This window comes from Neltuma alba, unplaced genomic scaffold (genome assembly GCF_004799145.2).
Source record: "Neltuma alba isolate B1F8T4 unplaced genomic scaffold, ASM479914v2 tig00012201_pilon, whole genome shotgun sequence".
In the NCBI taxonomy this organism is placed as follows: domain Eukaryota; kingdom Viridiplantae; phylum Streptophyta; class Magnoliopsida; order Fabales; family Fabaceae; genus Neltuma; species Neltuma alba.
Genome location: NW_021636740.1, coordinates 13,293 through 39,348, shown reverse-complemented (window position 1 = coordinate 39,348; position 26,056 = coordinate 13,293). Strand labels below are relative to the sequence as shown.

At 35.9% G+C, this 26,056-nt stretch overlaps 1 protein-coding gene and 1 long non-coding RNA gene across 4 annotated transcripts; one reads left to right on the top strand and one right to left on the bottom strand.

Moving 5' to 3' along the window:
- LOC114724867 (THO complex subunit 2) lies at nucleotides 1–20,568 on the bottom strand. Of its 3 annotated transcripts, XM_028911325.1 has the most exons (33): nucleotides 20,257–20,566; nucleotides 19,980–20,105; nucleotides 19,356–19,397; nucleotides 19,086–19,145; nucleotides 18,862–18,924; nucleotides 18,128–18,208; nucleotides 17,139–17,210; nucleotides 17,005–17,052; nucleotides 16,814–16,882; nucleotides 16,593–16,726; nucleotides 15,444–15,519; nucleotides 13,961–14,154; nucleotides 13,288–13,368; nucleotides 12,836–13,046; nucleotides 12,500–12,736; nucleotides 12,329–12,409; nucleotides 12,112–12,231; nucleotides 11,955–12,014; nucleotides 11,041–11,168; nucleotides 7,600–7,696; nucleotides 7,150–7,278; nucleotides 6,361–6,464; nucleotides 6,110–6,290; nucleotides 5,776–5,957; nucleotides 4,934–5,540; nucleotides 4,693–4,797; nucleotides 3,721–3,876; nucleotides 3,561–3,641; nucleotides 3,269–3,479; nucleotides 3,057–3,178; nucleotides 1,716–2,888; nucleotides 762–1,063; nucleotides 1–461 (listed from the first exon to the last, which is right to left on the bottom strand). In XM_028911325.1, the coding sequence occupies exons 1-33, from the start codon at nucleotides 20,389–20,391 to the stop codon at nucleotides 392–394; spliced, it is 5,538 nt and encodes a 1,845-aa protein (XP_028767158.1). In that variant the 5' UTR covers nucleotides 20,392–20,566; the 3' UTR covers nucleotides 1–391. The 3 variants fall into 3 exon arrangements, with proteins under 3 accessions (XP_028767158.1, XP_028767157.1, XP_028767159.1); XM_028911324.1 differs by having other exon boundaries at nucleotides 3,057–3,479; XM_028911326.1 differs by lacking the exon at nucleotides 1–461 and having other exon boundaries at nucleotides 762–1,067; nucleotides 1,711–2,888; nucleotides 3,057–3,479; nucleotides 20,257–20,568.
- On the top strand, nucleotides 468–23,451 carry LOC114724870 (uncharacterized). Its single transcript, XR_003738359.1, has 3 exons — nucleotides 468–689; nucleotides 21,923–21,935; nucleotides 23,441–23,451. It is a non-coding gene; the product is annotated as an uncharacterized LOC114724870 (long non-coding RNA).
- The last annotated feature ends 2,605 nt before the right edge of the window (nucleotides 23,452–26,056 follow it).

The window sequence follows — 26,056 nt, the reverse complement described above, 5'->3', positions numbered from 1 at the left end:
TGCCTATGAAGGAAATTGTTCCTTGAATTATGGAGATTCAAAAGATATTTCACCAAACAGAAAGGAATAAAGGGGTTGCTAACATGGCATGAACTACTCAGGTAACAACATTGGCAGGAACAATGGATCAATGAACGCCCAGAATATACAAAGCTATATACAAGTGTAGTAGTCAATTCAATATTCATAATTTCCCCTCGAGGGCTTTGCTAAAAGCCGTAAAACTGACAAGTTAGAAGCAAACAAGGGTGGGTATTTACATAAAAGGAATGTGAACCCACCACCTATGTGTATTCTCTTTCATCAATTCAAAATTACAGCAGCCGCAAGATTGAACTACTTTCCAGGAGTTCAATAAGGAATTCCCATATGCCCCTCTTTTCTTGAACCGTTACTTCCGATGCCGTCGCTTTTGATCAGGTCTCTGTCTCTTCTCGTCATCCCATTCTCGGTCGTACAAGCTATATTGACAGTAAAGGACTTAAACTCGGAAATTTTTTCGGTTAAATATGCACTGCCAACAGCAATAACACCGAAGATCCGTTTCAGTACTTCACTTACTCAAGCTTCCTCTAATGAATGCAGAGGTAACAGCAAAGGAAAAAGTAAATGAACTTACCTTTAGAATGCAGATGAAACATGCATGTTCAATGTAACAACAAAATTCTTGAAGGATCAACCCGTATATTGTTGAATTGACGGAAAATACAAATAATATATTACTATAAGCACAGCGCAAATAAAATCAAAGTTAAGGATACGGTTCTGAATCGCGACGGTTCATCTTGCTAGCCATCTCTTTGCCATGCATCCTGACACCTGGCTCATCCATGTAACTTGCATGCTGCATTACAGGTCCCTTTCGCTCTCCCCTGTCTCTCCCATCATATGGCTGTGACATACTCATGCCCGCAGGAGGAGGCGGAGGGGCCACTGGCGAGTACTCACCTGGTTCACCTGTTGGTAGATACTCTCTCTTAAGTTTACGCCTCTTAGATGCAGCTGTTAAATCCATGTCTTCCTTCAGAATGTTCACTTTCTCTCTTTCCCTTTCCCTCTCTTCCTTCATAAAAGAAAACAAAGAAAAATGCAGCATTTAGTTGTCTGTCAGTTTTTATCAAACAACAATAAATGGGCATCTTAATATTTGAGAAACTACTACATGCTGGACCAAAACAGCCCTGTAACAAAGAACGAGTGCTATGAGAAAGAAGCATAGAAAAGTATCTGCTAACAAGGAAGGGAATACATTAGAAAGAAATATAAAGGAAAGACCAGTAAGAAATCCTCTCAAAGATAGATGACAAAGCAGACGCAAGTAGCAACCATCTAGCTAACGCTTGACCATAGAGATGGCAGAAATGGCTATCTTGACAATGACAGTATCCCAGAAAGTCTGGGCCCTCTATCAGTCCTTTGAATTAATTTCGATCAGTGAAGCAACTTAACCCACAATTTAGAGATAGAGAATCCTTACTCATCAAGGAGCATGCAAATTGTAATAATCAAATTACATTCTTTCCTTATATTCACCATAAACAATAAAAGGAATTAAGTCTTAAGTAGACACAAATATCACGTACTGTAGAGCATGACCAATGAAATTGAACTGTAATACATCATATAGAGCACTAGAAGTCTTCTAAACAATAAATGCACATATAGTTGTAGATCTTGTAGAGTGGTAGATATTAGTAAACATAACTTATTTATACCTTCAATGACAATCCATCCCGTTCGTCCCGCTTCCTGTCTCGGAAATCATCTTCCTTTCTACGCTTGGCATCATCCTGTGAAACTAAGTAATTTTCTTCAGACCGTCTCCGTTCCTTTTCTTCATGCCTTGGAGAAAGTCTCTGAGAATGTCTTGTAGCTCCGTACCTTCTATCAGGATCCTCATCTCGCCTGCCAGCACTAACAGACTGAGGAACCATATTTGGTGGTAAGGGGGGTGGTGGAGGCAAGCTTTGCCCGTGGAAGCGATCATCTGAATGAGATTTTTCTGAAGTTGCATCACCATACTGCAATTTACTTCTATCGTCTTTGTTTCTATCATCCTTAGCCTTCTCAGGCAGTTTACTGAAACTCCTTTCATTACCTCTCTCTTGCATCCTTTCAATAGATCTTTCTCTACTATATCTTTCCAATGACCTATCCTTAGATTTGTCAGCTATAAAATCATCACCACGGGACTTATCCAAGCGGTCCAATCTCTCCCTGTGTTCCCTTTCATATCTCTCATTGCCTTTGTCCTTTGGCCTATCCAATTGCTTATCACCTGCCCTGTAGACACTTAGTTCATCAGGTCCTGATTTGTCATCAGACAATCGAAGATCTATCAACCTCTCTCTTTCAGAAAATCGAGCTTCACTCTCTAGATCTCTTGCCTCTGAATCCCCTTTCCGACGCTTAACTAGTTTGTCAGGTTCCTCAGCAGAGCTAGCTCTCTTCTGAACCTTATCACCAGACTTTGAAGCAACAACTACGTTTTCATGCCTTGGAGAATGAGCAACACGAGATGAGGGTCCTTTTGCAAAGTCAGAAACATCATGTCCATCATCCTTCACCATAGAAGCCCTGATATCAGAAGACTTGACAGCTCCAACATCTGCTCTAGATTCACCACCACTAGAATCTAACGAAATTCTTGCCGATGAAGCTGAACCTTTAGCAGAAGCAGAACTACCATTAACATTCACCAAAGAAGAATTGGAAGTTCCAGTATGTCTTCCCTCTGATGCATGACTTTGTAGATCCTTATCAGCGTTAGAGGAACCAGAAGTTCTAGAAATGGATTTTCCAGATCTACCGTCTTCTTTCAAAGGATCTTGTTTTGAGGACTTCGAAAGTGGACCAGCAGGCACTGAGCGTTTTGTTGAAGTTCTTGACTGTGAAAAGTAAAATCAAATCATCACACAAAAAATCACAAAAAACCTCCCCTGATGGATTATCATAAAACACAACTAATGGTGAAAGTGATAGCATTAGATCATATACAAAAGTTCAGTGTACAGAAAAAAAATGGCTAACTGAACAGCTTAAAAATTAAGAGATACCTCAGTCACTCGGGTCACGTTTTCATCCAATGATCTATTTGTGGACTCATCTACTTGCTTTTGGTTTTCCACAGCTCTTGCTGTTCCAGAATGTCCAGCAGAAGGCAAAGATGATTGAGCATCTAGTCCATTCACCAATGAACTACCCTTGAGTTTTACTTGAACAGAATCAGATCTAGTGGCTGGAATGCTTTCAGTTCTTTCTGACTTACCCTCTGAAGGTTTTGTTCTATTTGGTTGTTCCTTGACAGTATTTCCGGAGTCCAAATGTTTTCCACTGGAAGATTCCATTTGAGAAACATTGGGACCAGTGCCGCTTTGAACAGTTGCCGAAATACCTGGGGAAGATTTAGAAGTCATAGCTGGTGCTGGTTTCAACTCAAGATAACCCATTCCAAACTCTTCATCGGTAACCCAAGAAGGCTGCAAAATTAAAAAATAATAATAAAATAAGTTGTGTTAGAACTTATCAACTCTAAGCAAATAGCCAAAGTAATATCACACCTTTCGAGCAGCTAATGCAGCAGCAACACCAGTTGCCAAAACCTTAAGATCTTCTCTTTCATCACTTTTGATCTTAGCTACCTGCATTGATGACCCAGTAAGAAAAAATTGCAATAATATTATGAATTATTACCCAAAAAATAAAAAATAAAAAAATTACCCGTTTCTCAAGATTAATCCCACTCTTCCTTGTAACAGGGAAAACGCTAGAAATTTTTGTCAACATTATGAGAGCATTTCTAATCTCCATGTACTCACTAGATTCTAGACACTGAATGAGTAACCTGGTGATTCTCTGGCTCCATTTCCAATGTACCTATTGGCCAAAAAGCAAATTTCGAAGGGGTCACCCCATATATAGCAGCACAAATAAAATCGTTATGAGCTGTCAATTCAGGTAGATGTGAAAACAAAAAAAAATTATACGAAGAGTTTAAAAAATCCCAGCCCTTTGCAGCAACAAATGCATCATGGCTCTTGCAAATTATAAGCAAAAACAAGTTGTTCATAGTTAGAAGCAAAAATTCATTTCAACAAGGAATGAGATATTTATGCTAAATATCAACTAGACAATCCCCACACCAATTCAATAACCATTTTCTAAATTAAAAGGACAGACGCTATAGGCCTGAGAATATAAGTCAGATCAAACCGGCTACAAGGGAGCTTTCATGCCACTAAGGTCAGTAGCAATTCAAGAACCATTTTGAACTATCACTAAAAATTACAATATACAATGGCAACAGGTGTCCAAAGATATTTCAACTAAATTTTGATGTCATAATCCTAGGTCAGATGGTCTTGGCATAACAAAGTTCTTCAATAGTTTGAGCATATGTATTGATGATGGCCAAATTATTCACTGACTACATTATTCAAACTACTAGACCTCAACAAGAAAATGGAGGAATAACATAAAGAAATGAGCTATAAGAAACATTGATTTCAGTAGCACATATGCCAACGAATGTGCTGAAAATTGAACCCTAGTCCAGGCAAGCATGTTGTAGTTTGATTGTCAGAAAGATGAAACGTCACCAAAAAACCAAATTGAGAGTAATGACAGCATAGATTGGATTACACCACAAAGGCTAGAACAAAATGCAGGGCAATTGGAAAGGAGTAAACTTGCCTTAATGAATTGCCCATATGTAACTCGTTGGCTGTTTGGATATCTGTAGTAAACAGCAAAGCCTGGCATATTTCCACATTCACGCTCATAAATAGCTTCATCACGCTGCAGAAGGATAAAATAGGAAAACATCAACCGACAATAATTAAAAGTAAAAAATAAAACAACCACTGAAACTTAGCAACAGAATAAAAATGAAAACTGAAGTAAAGTAGCAAACCAAAAATAAGTAATTAACTACCTTCCAATAGTAAGCAATCTTCAATGTCTCATACAGAAACCTGCCAAGCCTTCCTGCCTCGTATTCTGTGCAGCAGCAAATCATTGGTTGTAGGGTCTTACAGATCAGAACATCTATGTGGTTGACCGTATTAAAATATGGTGTTCCAAGCGAATGAAGAGTATGCACGAACATGGCACAATAGACAGCATCTGGCATACTGAAAGTGCAGCGAGGAAAAATACATCTCTGAAGAAACTCCATATTGATCTTCAAGGTATCAGGACAGGAACTCAACCACTTGTCCTTTTCATGAGAAAGCCTTCTACGAACAGATGCAACATTTTCTTCATGTTTACGGAGTTCACTACTCAAACGATCAAGAGATTCTTGGATCCTTTCCTTCTCCTTCTTCCTCTTGGTGATTGCTGAGCTTGAATTGTCCGAAAGTTCTTCCAAAGATTTAAGATTAGCATGCAGCTTGGCAATTTCTGATTCATAACGACTTTTAGGAACATATAAATCATATAATGTCAGACCCCAAAAGGTAGCATAAAGATCAGGGGATAGGCTGTTCCATGCTTTTGCAGGCAACATAGTTTTGACAGTATCAAGAAGATCTGACCACCTGCATACATTTAGAAAGCAGTTAACCCAGAAGTTATCGAAGGAAAACTTTTAAGCACAGTACCCGCTACTTCATAAAGTTCAAATGTCATGATTGGACTAAACTAGAATATCAATGAAAAATCAACAATAGAAGATAAATTGCATTAAGAAATTAGTTTAACAATTTAAAATGAACCTGAAAGTATGGGGGAAAATTTTAGGAAAAAATACAAAATAAAGTTTGGGATTACAACCTTACAGCCTTCTGAGCTGATCCAAGATCCAAAACCATACTGCAAGTATTGTCTACAGGATCAGTCTCAGAATTTGTAGAAGCATCACTTGTTGCATTACCGTCATCCAGAGGCCAACATAGATCAGGATTCCTCTGACTCTTAAAAAGTCTCATCACAGGACGATATATCAAGAAAGCAACCTACGTAAGGGAAAATGAAAAGAAATAATGAGGTACTATAAATACTATCCCTAAGGGGCACATAAGAAAAGAAATAGTGATACAATGGAGCAGAAATTTTAATGAGAACAAGTAGAAACTGTACAAAACATACAATCAAAGAGCACACAAACCTCTGGGTCCAGGTGGTACAAGTGGACTATTTCATCAAGGGAAGGAATAAGATTAGCATATGTTGATGCTGGTGTCATTGCACCGCAAAGAAAATCCACATATTGAAGAAGCGTTCCATGACATCTATCAAACTGTTCACTAACCATCTTAATGTATTGTGCATCTGCATTGGTAACAACACTGCAAAGAAAATAAACTCAGCGGAAAAATATAAAGCATAAATTCTAGTACTCATTAGTTGAAGGCTTACAGCGAACGGTGTTGAGCAATAAGCAATAGGAGGGGGATTGCCAATTTTGGTTCATCTTTTGGAAGTAATGCTTCTCTCAGTCTGCTAGTTGACTTGATCAATGCCTGAATTGACAATTTAATATCCCCTTTAAACTAAGCGCATAAAACTAGGCATAATTTCAGGAAGATAAATTCAATTAGAAAACCTAATACATGAGACATAAAAAGCCAATAAAAGGGATATATGATTAATTGCACCAAACAAAATTGAGTATAACCAAAACCCTGAATTGAAATAAAGTAACAGGGTCTGCTTAATTCAGGATCCTCCCCACAAACCCCCCCCCCCGGGGCGGGGGAGGGGGGTGATTCAGCAAATTAAGGTGAAATACATCCTTTAATTGTCAACTTGCTACGTAGTTCGTTGTGCATTCTCTTTATAAGTTTTCCCTCCTTAAGAATCCATTAAAATTGCTTCCAAAAAAAGAAAATAAAATAAAAATGCTTACATAGAAGAGTGGCAATATGGTTTCCGTTGAAATGAAAAACTTCTGGTCCAATGAGCAGGAGAAGCAGATAAACCATCTTAAAGAAACTTTGGTATGCAAAACATTGCATTGCTGGCAAAATGGCTCATGCATTATCTACTAGAGAACATCTTACTATGCAGCTAAGTTGTAGAGACTTGAGAGTACAGATAATATTAGGCTACATAAGTAGGTTGCCGATGCATTCATGATGGCACCTCATATGAAGTTCATATGAATCACTGAATTTACTGAATACTGCTAAGCTGTACTATACATACCTTGTTATTTCGAGTTATTCCAAAAGAAGTTGCTTGATATCTGAGAGTTTCACTCCCAGCCATGGCATCCAGCTGTTCCTCCGTCAAATTCTCAGTATACTGTACATTTGCCATTTGTTGGATGAGCTCCTGAGAAAGCCATTCAAAAAATTATTCAAGGCACTTGGCTTTGTTACATGCCATGAGATAGATATATAGAGAAAAGAATCCATTGACTCCTACACAACCAAAATTTTCTCACACCATTAAATAGCTTTCTATGCAAGTTTGTTAGAAAACCCAAGTAAAGATCTTAATCATGATTCCTCTGAACACACAAAAACTCTACATCAATCAAACAGTTTTGCAACCCATTAAATTAACTACATTATATTCTTTCAATATAAACAGACTATAACAATCAATATCAGGTTAATAATACATTTAAAAAATAAAGTAGCAGCAAGAAACCTGGAGAAGAACAAGCTCAATTCCTTGACCTTTCTTCAACTGATTCACAAGATACTGGAAAAGGCCCCGCAATTCCATTGATGGATACTTCTTACACCTACAACAAACAAATCATTGAAAAGTTCAGTTAGGCATTTCACGAACATTGTACCCTTTTGACGTAATAATCATATTCACGTATTTCCCACTTCATTGACCAACAAAAAAATAAAAATAAAAGTACTAATAAGAATAATGTCCAAAAATAAAAACATGAACACAAAAGAATTATCCCAGTCATTATTACAGAAAATCAACAACTGAAAGAACGTAAGAAAAAACTTGAACCATGTCTAACAAACAACAAGCCACTTGAACCATGTCTAAATGGTGGATAAACCATGTGATGCCAGCAAACAAGGGAAATTGAATCAAACATAAACGAGCAGCCAAAAACAATTATAAAAATATTTTTGCCCTTTGATAGATTGGAAAAGCTTGGAGAGGAGAACGAATTGCAGCTAGAAAGCATAAGAAGCTTATTTGATACATAGGTGTTGGATACTCTGAGGAAATAAGTTTCAAGCCTTCAATGGAACCCGCCTTCCATAGCCATATGTAATGAATGACAATTTTTCCTCCAGAAAGAAGTTTAAAGTCACCTTTATGCCATCCATGGTTTCAGCACATCAGATGCAAATAGGGAAAAAAAAAATATTGTATACCCCATTCACACCCAAAAAAATATCTTCTGAACTAAAAATATATTTCATCATTTTCTCTGTTATTTTTATTTGAACAACTAAAAAGATGGATATCTCATACCAGAAAATCACGTTTTAATTTTTTTACATTACATACAATATAGTCACTCGCATAGCTTTTCTTGTCATTCCTGCATCATTTTCTAAAGTTATTGAATGGAAATTAGGAGTGTCAACATCAAGAAGGATCAGAATCAGTATCCAGTTGTCTAAGTTTAGATTTTGGTGTTCTTTTAATTGGGTCTTCAAATTGATGGAGTGTGTAACAATAGTGTGACAACTTGTTTAAAGAAAGTGTGCTAACAATTACAACGTTGGCCTTATATTAGTTGTAGACTTATACTAACCTTACACAAATTTATTATTAAAATGTCACACAGGAAACACAACCCAAAAAAAAAAAAGCAATTCAATTCATGCCAGTTTTTTCTCTCTTCCATTGGCTCACTAAAGCTTGGGGAGAGGTAAGTTGAATATAAAAATTTGTTCCCAATGAAAGCTAATGGAGTCCAAGAATAGCACATGATGACTCAGACAGCAAATTGGAGATAAATTCCCTTCAAATTCATGAATAACGAAAATGTTTTACTTCAACAATAAAGTTGCACAACAGAAGCATAAAGCTGCCAAAATATAACATATGCATCAGTATTTAACGTTAGGAAGAGTCCATAGAACAGACCATGCGTCGAAAACATCAAGATGATAACATATCCCCAGTAAACACTTAAGAACCTATTCTAACGAGCTACCCGATAAACCCGTTCAACATATACATAACCCAGCCAAAAAAAAAACAGAAAATTCATACAAGGTACCAGCACACTTCCATCCCTTGTAAATTATTACTCACAACTAAACTACCATAAACATCAAGAGAAAGGAAATGTATGGAGGTAGATAGAGAGAAGAAAATCAAACCAAACTGCTCCAGATATTCCACTCCACATTCCTCATATGCAAAAAGCTATTCTGTGAGGAGTAACAGCCCCCAAAGTTGTTCATTTAACAGGTATCTTCAGCATATATAACGCAGCCCATAAATATATCATTCTTTCCTTTTGGAGTATATATCTTAGTAACAACACTTAGTATGAAAATTCCACACAATCATTTCATCAGCAGGCAGGGTCATGTCAGCTACACAGACAAAGCTATCATAAACCATCCTGTCCTGGATCCCCGTTGATCAATCATCAGACAACCTACTGATGATATGACCAAATGAAAAGCTGTTCTTTGGCCGTATCCTGTGTGTTTCAAGAAAGCGTCTATTATCTAACAGTGCTATTCCACTATGTCTGTAAATATAGGCAGTTAACGGCTTCAGGAAAAGTTAAAGATAGAACTCCTATGGTATATTGAAGTTCCGATCATCATTGAGAGAAGAAAGCAATAGCTAATAGATTATGCCACTTTCAAGAGAGCTACAACCCCATGAACTTCCATCCAGTTAATCCAAACCTACCTAATATTAGTCCAACACAAAGGTGACAAGACCCAGCACTCATGTCCGACAAAAGGAGCACAGCTCTTGCTAGTAATAAGATTTCAGAATATATTATAATCATCACAGAGAAACCATCCAAAGTCAGTTTCAGGCTCTGCTCTCTCCACCAGAGTAACAGCTTAAACCCTAACTTCTTTGGGTTCGACACAATATGCATATACAGAATGGCTAACCTCCAGCTTGTAATTAGGATCAGCCTTCCTACAGAACAAAACCACTTTACACAATGCTATGACCAGTCATTTCATCATTAAACTTACAGATGGCCATAAATCACGAAAATTTTAGATCCTAGATATACACCACAAATCATCCCAGAGAACTCAATAATCTGGATGACCTCCAACCCATTTCATGCATTTACTACACATTCAATCTATTACCATTTCCTTCATTAACTAAGTGTGTCCGCAAAAGGCACTGAACTTCCAATGCTACACAAGGAAGACCAAGGTCCAACTTAATTACTTAAAAGAACTTTATAAAGGCCCAACAATTTGCCATTAGACATGTTGACGCAATTGCATCTGAAAAGTCACTTGTATGTCTTTTACAGAACTTCCCGTCTTTCTAGCCTTCCTTACAGACGAAAAGGAAAAGAGGCTAACAGTTTGACTTCAAAAGGACGACACTGAGTAGCACACCCTTTCAATGAATATCATACTCCCATTCCAAAAAGGTGCCACCAAAGCCCAATAACCATAATCACACAGCAGTCTGAGCATGCCTGGCAACTGGTTTAGATTGATCAGACCTCACCAGTCAAGGACACAAAGCTGAAATGTCCAGTAATACTGCATTTGCTAAGGTTGATCTGCAACCTGGAATTTGATACAAGGTACCCCGGATGTATCCAAATGTGAATTCCATACATTGGGGTGAAGGCATAAAAACGCTTGATAGACAATGAAATATCAAACAAGACATGGAAGTAAAAAGACACGGAAAAGCAGGCAAAACAATAAAAAGACAATCCTCAATTACTTGTTAGATCAATCATTGAAATAAACATTTTAGCAAGCATAAAATGGATCACCCAGCATTCTTTCAGCAATACCCAAATGCAAACACCAGGATTGTAACCAAAATTTCTATAATTTATTCATGTACTGTCAAGCAAAAGATAAACCAACCCTCATCCCTCAATCATCCAGAGAGGGTGGAGATGAAAATAAAACATATACATACAGGTGGCCCCAAAATGACGCTAATGACTGAAGCCAATCTGACAGATTAAGACCATCATCCTTTAGCTTATCACGTCCTCCAAGTGCAAGGCGTTCAATCACAACATATTCCAATATATCATACTCAAGCTGTTCAAGAAAATTAGCACAGTTAAATTCATAAGTCTGTCAAACTGCACTAAAAAAGCATTAAAAGAAAGATTACAAATACCAATTAAAAAAGGGGGAAAACACCAAAAAATACAACGAAACTAATGATTTACAGTCTTGAAAAAAGACAGGAACCAACCTCCACAAACAGACTGTCAGACCATAGCCCAAACAGGAGTACTTTGATCGATGTTTATAATCTTTACAAGAGACAGAAGAGACGGAGACAGAGCAAGAAAGAAGAGAGACAGGAGTAAAGAAGAATAGAAAAGGAAACTGAGACAGACTAGAACAGAGGATGCAAACTGAATAGTTCTCTGAATCATTCAAGTCATAATCTGAATACAAGGTAGGCCTACAGGCTGAATATTCTCCAACCAATTCACATGCACTCCCGATCACAACACAACACACTATCCTCATGAGTACAAAAAGTGAATTTAACAGCCAAAACTCCTCAAAAGCACAGAAAAAGATGACAAACACAGTTCCTAGCTTTAGAGAGCCAGTTCCCAAGGTCCCTTTCACAGACTTAATATAGCAGATCAAATTTTCATTATTTGCTAATTTCAAATATTTGCCACTACTGGGTGTGAAAAACTTGAAACTAGGCAACTTAGCACATATCTTCTTATAAAATTATATTCATTATCTGAGATAGAAAAAGTAAATTGCCAGGCATATTCATCTGCATGATTTGGTGCGTACCAACAATAGAAACAGCCATAACGAAATCAGACACGGAATGCAACAAAATATTCAGACCTGGGTCAAATACTTGAATGCATCCACTACAGGAGTAATCATGTCTCTGTAGGCCTCAATCTGAATTTTTAAAAAAAATTGAAAATTAACATACCAGAATGAATAATATTTATAACAGCCAGATTTCCCCACATAATTCAAGATTATAAATCACCACCTGATGAACAATTGTTCGCAGTACAGTCATAGGATTGGCATGAGCTAATTTTGCAACCATCCGGCCAAGCTGCTTCAAATTTTCTTTTGCTAGTCGTTTCAAAATCCTTCTGGTATCCAACTGGCAAGGCCAAAAAAATCAAAAAGAATGAAGCTAACAGAGAATCAAACGTCCAACAACCAGAGCAGTTATGTTAAAACTAGTACAGACTGCCAACCTTGGCTGTTTGTCTTGCAGCCAAGAGCATAGGATTGCGCTCATCGTCTTTTTCCCATTCACCATATAAACGATATCGAGCCTAAACATATAAAGGATTCAATAACCAAGTTATTTGATCATGGGTTAAAAGTAATCGTGTAACAGGGGGAAAACTGGCATAAAGGCAAACCTCATAAGGAAGAAGACTCATAAGTTCCCAAATTTCCTGCCCAACTGCTGGATTGGCAGGAATTAACTGCAAAGAAGGTAGGAGACATGTTCCTAGAGCATCTTCCACCCTTAACCTTGCTTCCTTGAGGTGCAGTCGAGGATTTCGATTCACATTAGGTTCAGGATTCAGGGCAACATCACCACCACTTCCCAGCTGAAGGGCAGAAAGGTAATAACCTCTCAATACCCGACAAACCTACTCATACAAGGTAAAGGAGGGACATTATACTCATCACAAGACATTCAATACTAAACAACGATGAAGTAACCAGAATGACAAAATAATGAATCACACCTTCTGCAGCAATATAGCATTGCGGAAGACATAAGGTCCAACACAAGCAAGCATTTGAAAAAGTTCCTTTGGAAGATCAATGAAAGAACCATGCCCAGAATAGTTTTCTACATCCATAGCATCATTGCTTCCTCCCAAAGAAGGGCCAGGGTTTTGGAGATGTGCTTGATGAACAGCATCATATGCTGGAGAAATTGATTTCTCAATAAGCCTGTAGGAATACCAAAATAATGAAGAGAACAAAAAAAAAGGGAAAGCAGAATCATTTAAACTCCAGAAGCACTTGTAATTTAAAGCATGTTACATGCTGAATCAGAAAAGATAAACATCATAAATGAATTTGATAGAACAACAATCTCCTAACATTAGAGGTGATTCTACCAAATATACATGTTATCTGTGCTTATGATAACACTATAGAAACGGGGAAATAGACTTTACAAAATCTTAACCTGAACAAGCTGTCACATATTTGAATATGTTCCACTGGATTGAGCGGTGAGAGACGATCAAATAGAATATGTGCATGATACCTGTGAAAACAAAAGCAATATAAAGCAAAAGATCCTATCAATGAATATTTGCCAACAGAAAAGTCTATCAAGACAAAGTACAAGAGAGAGAGCTCCACTTCATCAATGAAACAAATTATCAAGACATAAACCCAATATTCCAAAAAAATTCAAAGAATATCAGGTTCAATCACTTATCTCATCATCATCACAGAGATTACTGATCTCAGTATACATTTAGAAATTTTAGCCAATACAATAGCTTTAGACCCTTATAATGCTCTACAAGTAGGCTTTTTTTGGCCAGATACGTATATGCCTTTGAACATACACAAGAATGGCAAAAAATATCCAAAAAAATACGAGCTAATTTCAACATTAGCACTGCCAGGATATCAACTGCCTAGGAGATTAAAACTCATCCTTCCACTATCATACAATGCTAAATCCGCCCAATTAAGAGGTTCTTTAACATGGTATATAAAATAATATGTGGAAGTAGAGGACCATCTAATTTTGTATACTGAACCATAAAATGTGAACCCCAAAAAAGGCCAGAAAACATGTGAAAGCCAATAAAGCAGGCATTCTACAACTAGAATTACAGATATACCAGTCATCCACCGAAAGAAAGCCAGTAAGCAAGCCCAAAGTTTGGTCATTTTCAAGCTCTGGTATTCGTTCATCAACTGCCTCGGTTTCCATATCTAGAGCAGCAAAGAGGTCTATAGTGACATCCCCCTGTTTCTCATCATCCATCAAATCCTTTCCAGTAGCAGCAAGGTTTATTCTTCCAATTTTGTTAGCCTGTGATAAGATTGTTAACCTCATTGAAAATCCGACAAGCCCATATTGCATTAAAAAAAGAATAAGCAGTAAAACTAGTAGAAAAACAGCTAGTACTACTCGTGTAAAATCAGTTTTATCACCTATACCTCAACCCTCAAATGTCCACCCAGGGTAAGGATTCAATTAAATTTGTTCAAATCTAAGATAACTAAATTTTTTACAAGCCAGGCCAGTTAGTTTGGCTGCCTTATATTATAAGCAACCTTCAACTTTGAAAACATCAAGTTTGTCGCAATATGAGACCATTACTCTCAGAAACAGTTGTCCAAACCCTGGCACAGACCAAGGTGATGCAACGCAGAGGCCTCAGCAACCAAGACAGAGTTAGCCTAAACAAGGTATAACCCCACAGGAACCTTGGCTGAAATGGCCCAAAAAACTAAGCAGCTTGGGGTGTCCACTTCTCTAGATTTTTCATAGTCTGCAGCTGCATCCCACTAACCCAATTCATATTCTAGGCAAGCCAGAAAAATATATAGATTTTTTAACCAAACCAGCCTATCTGAAGCATATAATTATAAAACAAGAAGGAAATAAGAAGAAATCACTAACTGCATTGCATTCAGAAGAGTGAACCATACCCTGCCAAGGCAGTGTAGATCTTAAGAATGGATGTTCATGGGTTTCCTCATCTCAGCCAGAAAGTATTGCTTCTTAATTCTAATAGGTAATGGGTTCGTAGCAATGCCTTAGTTTTCTACGCAAATTGCACGTCTCAGCTATCAAGCCCTCCATTAGGAGTTAGTCAAATACAATTTTGATTCATGGCCCCACCATTGACTCAGACTGTCTATTGGTCCGATTATGATAGAGGCAGATGAAAAATGTGAAATCTAAATAATTTTTTAAAAAAAATCTGTTCTTGGACTTTTAGCAATTGAGTACGAACTCCATCCCCAACGATAATTTATTTGTCATATTTGAGTATTTGACGTCATATCAACTACTTAAGTCATGTTCACATTTATTTTTATTAATTTATTAATCTTTGAGATTTAAGAAACTGGCCACCTCACAACACTCAAGCAAGAAACACTGCCTCCCACCATGCCACTACCAACAGGTGGGCTTCCCAAGTCTGTCAATCCGCCACTCACCTTTAACAAGACAGCCTAACAAATAAAAAGAATAAGCCACTACACAACATGCCACAGCATTATATGCTTACTAACAGTCATAAAAAATGTTGCAATAATTCCAGCATAATAAGATAAGAATATGCTCAGGAAACTGTCAAACCATAATACCTCATCAAATCGCTTGGAAGAAAAAATGTTATAATTCTCGAATGATTCTTCATCCTTGGGAAGTAGGTGGGCATATCTGTAACCAAGATGAAAGTCAGGTCCTAAAGTTACAAGAAATAACTGTAGCTGCAAGTTGCAAAGTATAAGAAATAACTACAGCTTAGTTAATTCATTATCCACCAAATTACTGTAGTATGCATATCAAATTGTTAAGTGTCATACAAAATCCCAGGCATTCTACACTAAATTCAACAGCTCAGTGTTATGTGTTAGAAAAATTAATTGTTAACTGTTTAACAAAGTGTTCAATTTATGGAAACACGCAATTGTTAATCCCCACCTTTGGCCAGGGGCAAAGAACAACTGATAATAGTGTAGGTCCAGAGCCTGGACAAACTTGCTTAATTTCCCACCCTCCAATTATAGCAAAATGCTATTTAGATGCAGGATTTATTTTATAACAGTAGAAGTCTAAAAAAGACAAATTAGAGTAACCTTTAGATGCATAGTTCATTGGAAATATAGAAGAGTCTTTAAAATTGATCAAGGAAATGACGATTGGGTAAGGTGGACTGAAACAGTAACAGCTTCAAAAAAATTAATATACATAAAAATTAGGGTCCGTTTGGTTCAGGGATGGTAAAGGAATCAGAATGGGAAAATTTGTGTAATGTCTATTTTACCCATGCAATCATCACTCATCATTTCTCACATGTTATATGCCTTTTATATAATAAAGTAAGGGTACAAGTGTCAAGTCTTACCCATAAATTTACTTTTATTCATTCCATTCTTCATATCGACCAAGGCCTTAGGATAATATTGGTAAGTATGAAGTACTAGCCAATAAACTTAACCACATTGTTTTGAGTCAGGCAGACCACACAGTCATAGATCTAAATCAAAATACAACATAATTTTTGCTACAAGTATATGATGCATATTCCATTCTCCGCTTTGGACCAATAAGCGGATAGCAAAACTCACACAATAAAGCGTGATGTTGTCGTTTATCAGTCAAACAAATGGCGTATTTAAGTATAATTTAAGGTCATTACCACGGATTGGACAATAAAGCATTCATTCAGCCACTGGACTACTATTACATATTGACACAGCACTAGATTATCAATAAGCAGAAAATCTTACATGCTATCAAGATCAATAAATTCGTGCTTCACCAGCAAGGCTGTCAGTCTATAGAGCCCAAAAGGTACAGGATTGCTAACTTCCATTCGCTGATAATATTGAAATTTAAATCCAAGAATCTGTGAAGCATGAGACTGCATAAAAGACATAAAAACATAAATATCTTCAGATTCATTATCACATAATGAACACAGGAATAAAACCAGGTTGATGCCATCCACCTTGGGAAATATAGGAATCAACTCTAAGAAGACATTGTTATCAGGCTGAAGTTCAAAACACTCGAGAACCTGAATAGAATTATTTAAAAGGAGCAAGAAGTAACTTGGTCATCAAAACATTCAGAGAATCACCAAAAACAGATGAACTTGCACAGTAGTGTTCATTAAAAGAGAAAAGAGAAGCAACTCACAATATCAAAAACACGGTTCGGGTCCAAATCAAAATGGCCAATTAATGACTGCAGAGGTCAAATAAATTAGCAAATTTGACCATAAACTGATTAAGGGTAAAGGAATGGTAACGGTACTTGAAAATCATTAAAACCTTAATAATCCCGATTGTAGCTGCAGCTGCTTTTGGGGTTGGAGCTTCAGTGTCCCGGCAAAGAAGGGTAACCTGTAGAGTTGATAGAAATATGATGCAACATACAATAGTATCATGTCTGGAAATTTCAAGATTTGATCCAACAAATATATCCAACTTCCAAATATAAGAATTTGAAACTTGATTTATTTTCTTTGTCCACTTATTACATCCTCCCATTCGTGAAATAGACAAAGTAAAACCCCTGAAAAAATTTTGGGGCAACAAAAACCACATAAAAATGAAAGCATACATGCTTGAAATGTGATATGCGTCAAAGGAATAGACATTCAAACATTTCTCAGTACAAACAAAACTAAACTACAGAACCACCAACCGCAGAAAGCAAGCATTGCTTCCCTTTCAATAGCTAGGGCGGACATATATCAGTGGCTGATGTCTCTTAACAATAGTTTAAAATGATTTGCAAAATTATTCGTGAGGGTCATGATTTTGTATATTCAGTCAGTCAACGAATCAATTGGCTGTTTGGTTCTCACAACCCCAATCCAGATAGTCTAATTTTTTTTTCAGGATAAGGAACATTTAAAAAGAAAGTATTCCAATTGCTTCGTAAATCCATTAGGGGAAGCCATTGATATTACAGAAGAAACTTCAGACAAGAGACTCATGCGTTCCATTCTAACCATTGTGACCATAGTTCTGCAAAACCAAATGTATGATTTTACAGGCTATAATCAGTCAAAAATCAATATTTGGCAAACGTAGAATCCTGAGTAGATGTATTTTGTATGGATGAGGTAATTTACTTTCAATGCTCTGAGGATACTTCCGGCTAAAGGTGACTTTACCAGAACTATATGACAAGAGGAAAGGAAAAAAGACAGTGCGATGCTCTTTGGTCAGAAATTGTTGCAATAAGGAACAAAAGATTCATAGCAAATATGGTCAGGAAAAAATGCATAAAAGACAAAAACCAGAGCTCATACCAGTTTCGCATAGCCTTCACTCTCTTCCCTGAGAAGATTGAATTTGGTCTGCTGATAAAGAAGCCGTGTATTAACTCTGACCTGAAATCAACAGCACAAAAAAATCATATACATAAGATTCATCAGATTTTATTCAAGCCGAAATATAGATCCTGTATATTTGATGCAAGCAAGAACAGGACCAAAAGAGAACAAGCTTAGCAATCAAAGAAATTAAATATGTTACAATATTAAATTTTTAGGCTAAGAGCAGCCGAAGGAGAGAAACCCAAGTCCACAAGAGATAAGCAACAGTTAGCCAGTTCAAGGAAAGAAAAGACAAGACAAGACACATTTACACAAGAGAAGAGCAACAAGGACTTTATCAACACCTCCAGCATTTATACATGTGCAAGCGGAAAAATATTAGCACTGATCGATGGATGAATGACAACCTAATCAATGTTATGCCCCTCACAAGTATAATTTATCATGGCACATAGTTAATCCTCTGATATAGGCTTTGGACCACAACATGTAAGCTTTGGAGCTGTTAAAACCTCAATCACTAACAGCTCGAACCCTATATGCAGCCTCAGTACATCTGCTCTGCCCCCCTTAACCACTTGACTATACAGGAATACATGTCTCCCGGTGCCCAAAAAAAAAAATCACAAATTAAGAAAAGAAGAGATATAGCAAGCACCTAAGACATTTATCATATGCCATATAATTTCTGAAAACCATTTACTCACCGCTTTTCCCTTCAAATCCTGAGCCTTTATTTTGATCAATTCAGCCTCCCCTAAAAATTCTTCCTACATATGCATATCATTCATATAAAATGATGTAAATACGTGAAATTACTAATTCCCAAAAGAATTAAGCATTAGTGAGGCGCCTCAACTTATCACCAGAAGCCTCAAAAATAGAAAGGAAAACTAAGTTATTATAAACAAGCGATGAAAGAAAATCACACCTCACAACGTTCCTGGAGTAGCCTAATTGGGACCACTTCAGATTCCACAAGCCATCTTGCCTAAAAACAAGTGTATTATAAGCATTAAAGTAAAGGTAACAGAAGTAAATTATATTAAACTTCCATGCTATAAGAAGCCCATTTCTTATTTAAAGAAAATAAGAAATCAGGGTCATTAAGAGCCAAGATAAACCCAGCTAGGAAAAATCTTTGTTCTTTACACGAAAGGCAATAGTTTTAAAGCATCAGAAGATCAAATCAAATACTGACCAGTTTGACGAGACGGGTGCGATACTCCCCAGACATTGTGTGCTGTAATCAAGAGAGCAGGCAAGTTTATTTAAGTGTACTGAACAACAAGATATTAACAGAAAGATCATCAATCAAGCTTTCAAAAATAATTCATTACTCCCTCACCCAAAATAATATCCAAGGGCAGGGAGCTTAGGCAGCAACACTTTAGAAAGAGGTGATAAAATGGACGCTTGCGTTATTTCTATTTATAATAGCATTACGGTTGTTAGCTTGAGATACAATTAACATGATCCTTCAAATAAAGTAAAAGTGGCTATATACTCAAAAAAAATGAAGCTTTAGAGATTTAGGAGCCATTTGCTGTTGCTTTGAATTTCTCCATGTTTTTGAAGCAGCTTTTTCATCAAAATGAGCGACATAATAGTGCAACCGTTATGTTCCAATAGCAAAGAAGTAATTGGAGCTTGGAAAACCGTCTAAAAGGCACTTTGGTGTTACAAAGAATCGGAGTAATTCTTTTCAGCCCAGGGCAGCAGCAGCAGCATAGATGTGAGGTAGAAACAGTAAATTAATGCTGGATTCAGAGACAGAGAGAAGGGAACATTGCTCAATAAAAGATCCAAGGGAGCAGTAACTCACGTCCTGTGCCATTTGGGTTACTATATCCGCGAAATTTGAAGCTACTTTTTCGGCCGAAGATTTATCCGAGAAAATGACAGAATCCAATGCTACTTTACACTTTTGAAACGGCAATTCACCCCGAACCTGAGAGCAGCACAGAACCAAAAACCAGTCCTTAGTCCCAGAATTGAAGAAATGGTACTTCCTTAAACACCTCCCTAATTTAACATTTTCAATATATAAACACACGTGAACATATGGTTTATTCGTATGAAAACTTAGAGAAATCACCCACCATAGTCCAACAAAGCTCATAGAGGAAGCGAAGCAATGGGACGGGTTCAGAGGCCCTGAGAGAGGGGTTGCCACTCTTCCATTCACGAACACAGTCATCTGTTACGTATATACACTCTATGGGCGCAAGAGCCATTTTCTGAGGATAGTTACAGAACCGGTAAAGAACTGGTTGAGCTTGCGGTGTGGATATCAATCAGGGATTAGACTCGAGATGAGAGAAGCAGCGTCCTGACTACTCGGTGTTCCATGGATGTCAGTGGAGAGTTGTGGAAACGTGGAAATTAGGGTTGTCACAGAGAACGGAGGGGTTTGAGCTTTGAGATGAGGCCTCAGGGAGACTGTGCTTAACAAAATAATAATAACAATAATAATAATATGGATATTGATTATTAATAATTTGTAATTAACCAGATACATGAATAATTAATTATTAATATTTAATCATCTTTTATAAAATTGATTTTAAAAAAAATTTTACCTTCAAACAAATTATTGGCGATTATAAACATTTTCTTTGCCAGCAACTATAAAACATTTTTAATGGTTATCGTATTAAACTGCTAAGAAAAAATATATCATTGGCAATATAGTCGTAATAATTATTCATGCGGATCCTGGAAGCCATGCACTCCTTTAAAAGCTATGAATAATTAACATTGACGTTAATATTATCAAGGCCTTTTTTCTTTTCTTTTTTTTCCAACCAGCATTAGTGTTCGTTATTGCGGTTAAACAGGCAAAATGGATTCCCTCCAAATAGCTTCAATTGCAAGTCAGTAATATCAGGGCATATTTATCCATACGATTTTCAACATATCAATCAACAGTCAATAATTAACCTATTCAGCAGAGTGCATCATGGACAGAAATATATATACATACTTATACATTCCTCTAGTCCTATTTATAAGGCACTTTCAATATATTTCACACAGACCAGGAAAAACTTTAAACTGCATTAACTCTTCATTAAAATATAGCAACTTTTCAACTTCAACCCTGTTTAATATATACATTTTTAAAAAAAAATAACTATCTACACTATAACTAATGAAGGACAATATAGTACATTCATGGTAAAAATTTAATGAAATGACTCATAAATAAGACCCAAAAAAAATCTTCTCTCTCTACCTTATAAATAAGATCAAAAGAGTATGTTCCATATTTCACTGTTTAGCACTGGGCTGTCAAATCTAGTGGGAAACATGCTTCAACTTCAAATTAATCCACATTAGTAACGTAGTCCATATACTTTATTGAAAAAATAAAAATGATTAATATAAATGACTGTATCTTTGAAGCTGCTATGATATATTATAATACTAGTTGTATCAAAATGTGCCCAGTCAAAATTGTCTATCCCCCGTCACTACGGTCAGAGTATAATTCGAGGTCTCGATAGGCAATTTTTGGATATATTTTTCTCAGCCTTTTTAGAGATATATAGAAAATAATTTGAGAAAAAACAATGTCTTGCACTCTTGCTGTCAGATTAAATTTTTAATGTATAAATATAATCATGTGCATTTGTAGAGAACTATATTACCGTACGTCATAGTATTTGATATTATCATTACTTGACATTAAGATGAAGGCCCAGCAAATCTCATCACTCGAAGACGGGAAATAGGAGTAATTCTATCGTCGAATTTTTCAAGTAGATTTTTATTTTTCGTTTGTTTAACCTCTAATTATTTGGGTTTGGGGAAAATTCCATTTATAGGGAGCAAAATGGTGTTGTAAATGGATATTTAACACACATGGTCTGGTACTGTCCCAAATAAACTTAACATGGACTAAGTAGGCTCGAGGGTTGGGCCAGACTGAGCCCATTACACACCAATAATACTAGCAGTACAGCCCGAGCAAACAAGATCATCATGACTTTATTTTGGTTTTGACTAACGAGAGTTGAGTCTAGTAAAAAAAACTAATTTTTCATAACATTGCGAACTAAGACTTGAATTCCCACTAAAAAAGATATCCACATTTAGTGTCTAACAGTACCTCAAATAGGATTATCTTTAATAAGAAGAGGATACCTATGCTTTAGCGAAAAAGAAAAGTACTTTTATTTTGGTTTTGTATCAAAAAGAAAAAAGAACTTTACTCCCTCGATCCTTAATATAGAACCATAGTTATTAAGTTAATTTTTGTTCCAAACATAAAACATATTTCTTATATTTACTACTACCTCCGGTCCTAATTATAGAAGCTAGTTGACCAATTTGAGAAAATTAAGAAAAGAAGTTAAGTTAGTTATTTGTAATAAATAAGTATTGTCTTTCCTAAAATATCCTTACTAATGAGTATGTTGGTTAAAAATACTACCTCCGGTCTTTAATATAAAACCCCGTTTGACTTTTAGTTTGGTCCTAATTGTAAGACCCCAATCCATTTTCTCTCATATTTATGTATTTTTTTCCAAGATAGTCCTTCTAATAATGACAGTGCTAGCCAATACACTTAATTAGCAAGGATATTTTAGGAATGACAATACTTATTTATTACAAATAACTAACTTAATTTATTTTCTTAATCTCCTTAAATTAGTCAACTAGGCCTTATAATTAGGATCGGAGGTAGTATAATTATTAGAATGACTGTTTTGGAAAAAATGAGTAAATTTGAGAGACAAAATGGATTGGAGTCTTATATTTAGGACTGATAAAGCCCAATTTTTATATATTTTATCCCACATTAATTCAGGATTTAAATGATAATTTTGAGCTTAATTAGATTTTTTATGCATAATTGGATTAATTGGTTGATTTTTGGATTTTGCATAAAAATTGAGATTTTGGATTAAAAATATGAATATTTTGTGCTTTCCTATTTTTGACTTGGAATTAATTTTTCCTATTTCTTTGAAAACAAGTCTCATATTTTTAGAAAGATTATTTTTAGAAAGTTCTGCACTTTCTTGCCTAATTCTTGTGTAGATTTAATATTTAATTTTTAATTATATTTGGATATAATCTACATTAATGGATGCACTCAAATTCTTGTAGGTCAAGAAAGGGGCACATAGGAAATCCAATGGTGCAAGATTGTTTCTTGGAATCTAAGCACAATCTAATGGCTAATATCAAGTGGGTCAATTAATTACTAATGGGCTTGAGTTTTGGATTCAGAAAAATTTCCTTTTCTCCCATTAGAATAATTTCCTTATTTGAGAGGACAATTCAACGCCTAGGACCCCTCAATCATCCACCGTCATATTATTTTTATCCTTCTCCATTGAACGCAGGAAAAAAGAGACTTGAACGTCAAATCCTCCTCCTTCACCACTACTTCTCTAGTCTCACGGCCTCTCATAATTCCTTGATTCCATTCCATACCGCAACATCCACTCTCATCAATTGCTCCACGCGTGCTTCACCAACCTAAATCATCCACCGTGCGTCACATGCCCGTGAATTGCACCAAAGAGCTTGGAGGAGGAGACAATTTGATGGAAGCTTAAGTTGTCCCCCTACCTTACCTGAAGAGAACTTCTCAATTTTCACTTCTTAATTTTCTTTGCTTTCTGATTAATTCTCTTTATTTATTATTTTTATTTTCCTTCAAAAAAACCCCCCCAAAAATGCATTGCATTCATTTAGTTTAATTTAATTTTCATTTAGATTTTAGGGCATTTGCATCTTGCATTTACAATTAGAATTTTGCATTTTAGTTTAGGTCCAATTTATAGTATTTTTTTTATCACCTGAATTTTTACCTAAAGAAACCCATAAATTGCTCCTTGGAAGTAATGACCTAGGTCGATCCTAAACTACAAATCAATTAGGACCTAGTTTAATTGAGTGCTTTAACAACAGAGGCATCATCAAGGACCAACGTAAAAGTCAAACGGGATCTTATATTAAGGATCCGATGTAGTAATTTTTTTTTTAAATTACGTCTATGAATCTTTCTCAATCATAATCAAGTGAGTGGGGAAGGGAGTATTTTGGTTGCCAGGCCACGTAAAATAAAAAATAAAAAGAAGAAGAAGAAGGAGAATTCCTTCCTTCTCCATAACCAGTCTCGTCTTATACTTGCCATTATGGCAAAGCCGGATCACGCATGGGAACTCCATGCAGTGACAATAACGAGGAGATTTCAAATCCCCAAAGTAGAGTGATTGGCATCAAAAGAATCTGATCCCAACAAAAGAGATTGCCAAATGGCGAAATCTGAGGAGACTCTCTGAAGTTGAAGCTGGACTGATAAAATGCGCAGCTTTTAGCTGTATTCTTTCTTTTGTTCAATCGTCACTGCTGTGATCGTATTGGGGTGACAAGTTATCATATATGCTATCCTATATTACCGACACGAAACGATGATCTTTTATCTTCCCCTGCTTTTAAGATATCAACTTTTAGTGGGAGTCTGGTAACCCAACAATACCAAGTTGCATTTTCCTTTATCTCTATTATTTTTCCTGTAAACGAGAGGTTATGAGTTTGACTCCTAACAAAAAAATATAATACTGCTTTTTGTCTCTTATATTTATTCTTTTTTTTCTTTCAAAATAGTAATTACAGTAGTTGTACATGTTAAAAGTTTCATCAAATAATAGTTTTAACAAATGAGCATGATTAATAAGGGTATTTTAGAAAAAATAATACATATTAAGTACAAATAATTAATTTAACTAATTCTTTTAATATCCTCAAATCCGTTACAAGTTGGGAAAAAATATTATGGTGAAATTGTTTCCTTCATCTACTTAAATTAACTTAGATAGCTTTTATATTAAAAATTAGTATAAGGTGTCAAGTAATATAATGTATAGTGAAATTGCTTCCTTTTTTTTGTGGCTGCTTCTAGAGTAGATCGGAGATCACATACTATAATTATTCAAAATTCTATCTAAAAAAATGGATTTCATGAGATTCTGTTAGGACTCACCTGACCATGAAATTACCGTGGGCGACCATAAATATTTTAATTTATTAATTAAATCATAATTTAGGATACGACAACACTGCAATCCCCACATAAAAATGGAATCTACGGGTTTGTGGAGTAACGTGGGGGATAAGGCCAAAGTCCATTTTGGATTGGACAGGAAGTGAATCCTAATAAAAGAAGGAATATAAATCACGACGTGTGAAGGAGCTCAGCTGGCCACAATACATCATTTTCATATCTCAGTTTATTCCCAATATATTAACCGTCTCTATTAAACCTCTAAAGCATATTCCCACCGATCACTCTCTTCCCACCACGTGTCCGTCTTTCATGACCCCATCGGTCACCACATTCGGCGCTCGAGAACACACTCTCTGTCCCCGTGGGGACTGTATTCCTGGCTTCCGTTGGATTTAAATGATTTTTTTGTTAAGACGCAACTCTATTATTTTTCAGATGTAATTTTATTTCTAATCTTTTAGTGGTATAGTTTTGTTCTTAATCTTACTTTTTAGATATAATTTTATCTCTGATCTTTTTTTTAAGGTTTAATTTTGACCTTGATCTTTTTTCTAGTACAATTTTGACCCTTAATTTTTTTTTTAGTGTAATTTTACTTCTCATGTTCAAAATCACACCCAAAAATTAGAGACAAATTGTACTACTAAAAATATTAGGGACAAAATTCCAACTGAGAAATAAGATTATAGTTAAAGTTGCACCTAACTATTTCTTTTTTTTTTTTGCCAACGTATATTTAAATGATTTTGATCATAAAAAAAGAGATATATTTCGAACACCATTTAAGATTTTTTTCCCTTTTCTTTTGCATTCAAAAGCAAAATCAAACCTGTGAAAAATTTAAAATTCCTTGCAACAAGGCAAAACCCATCAGC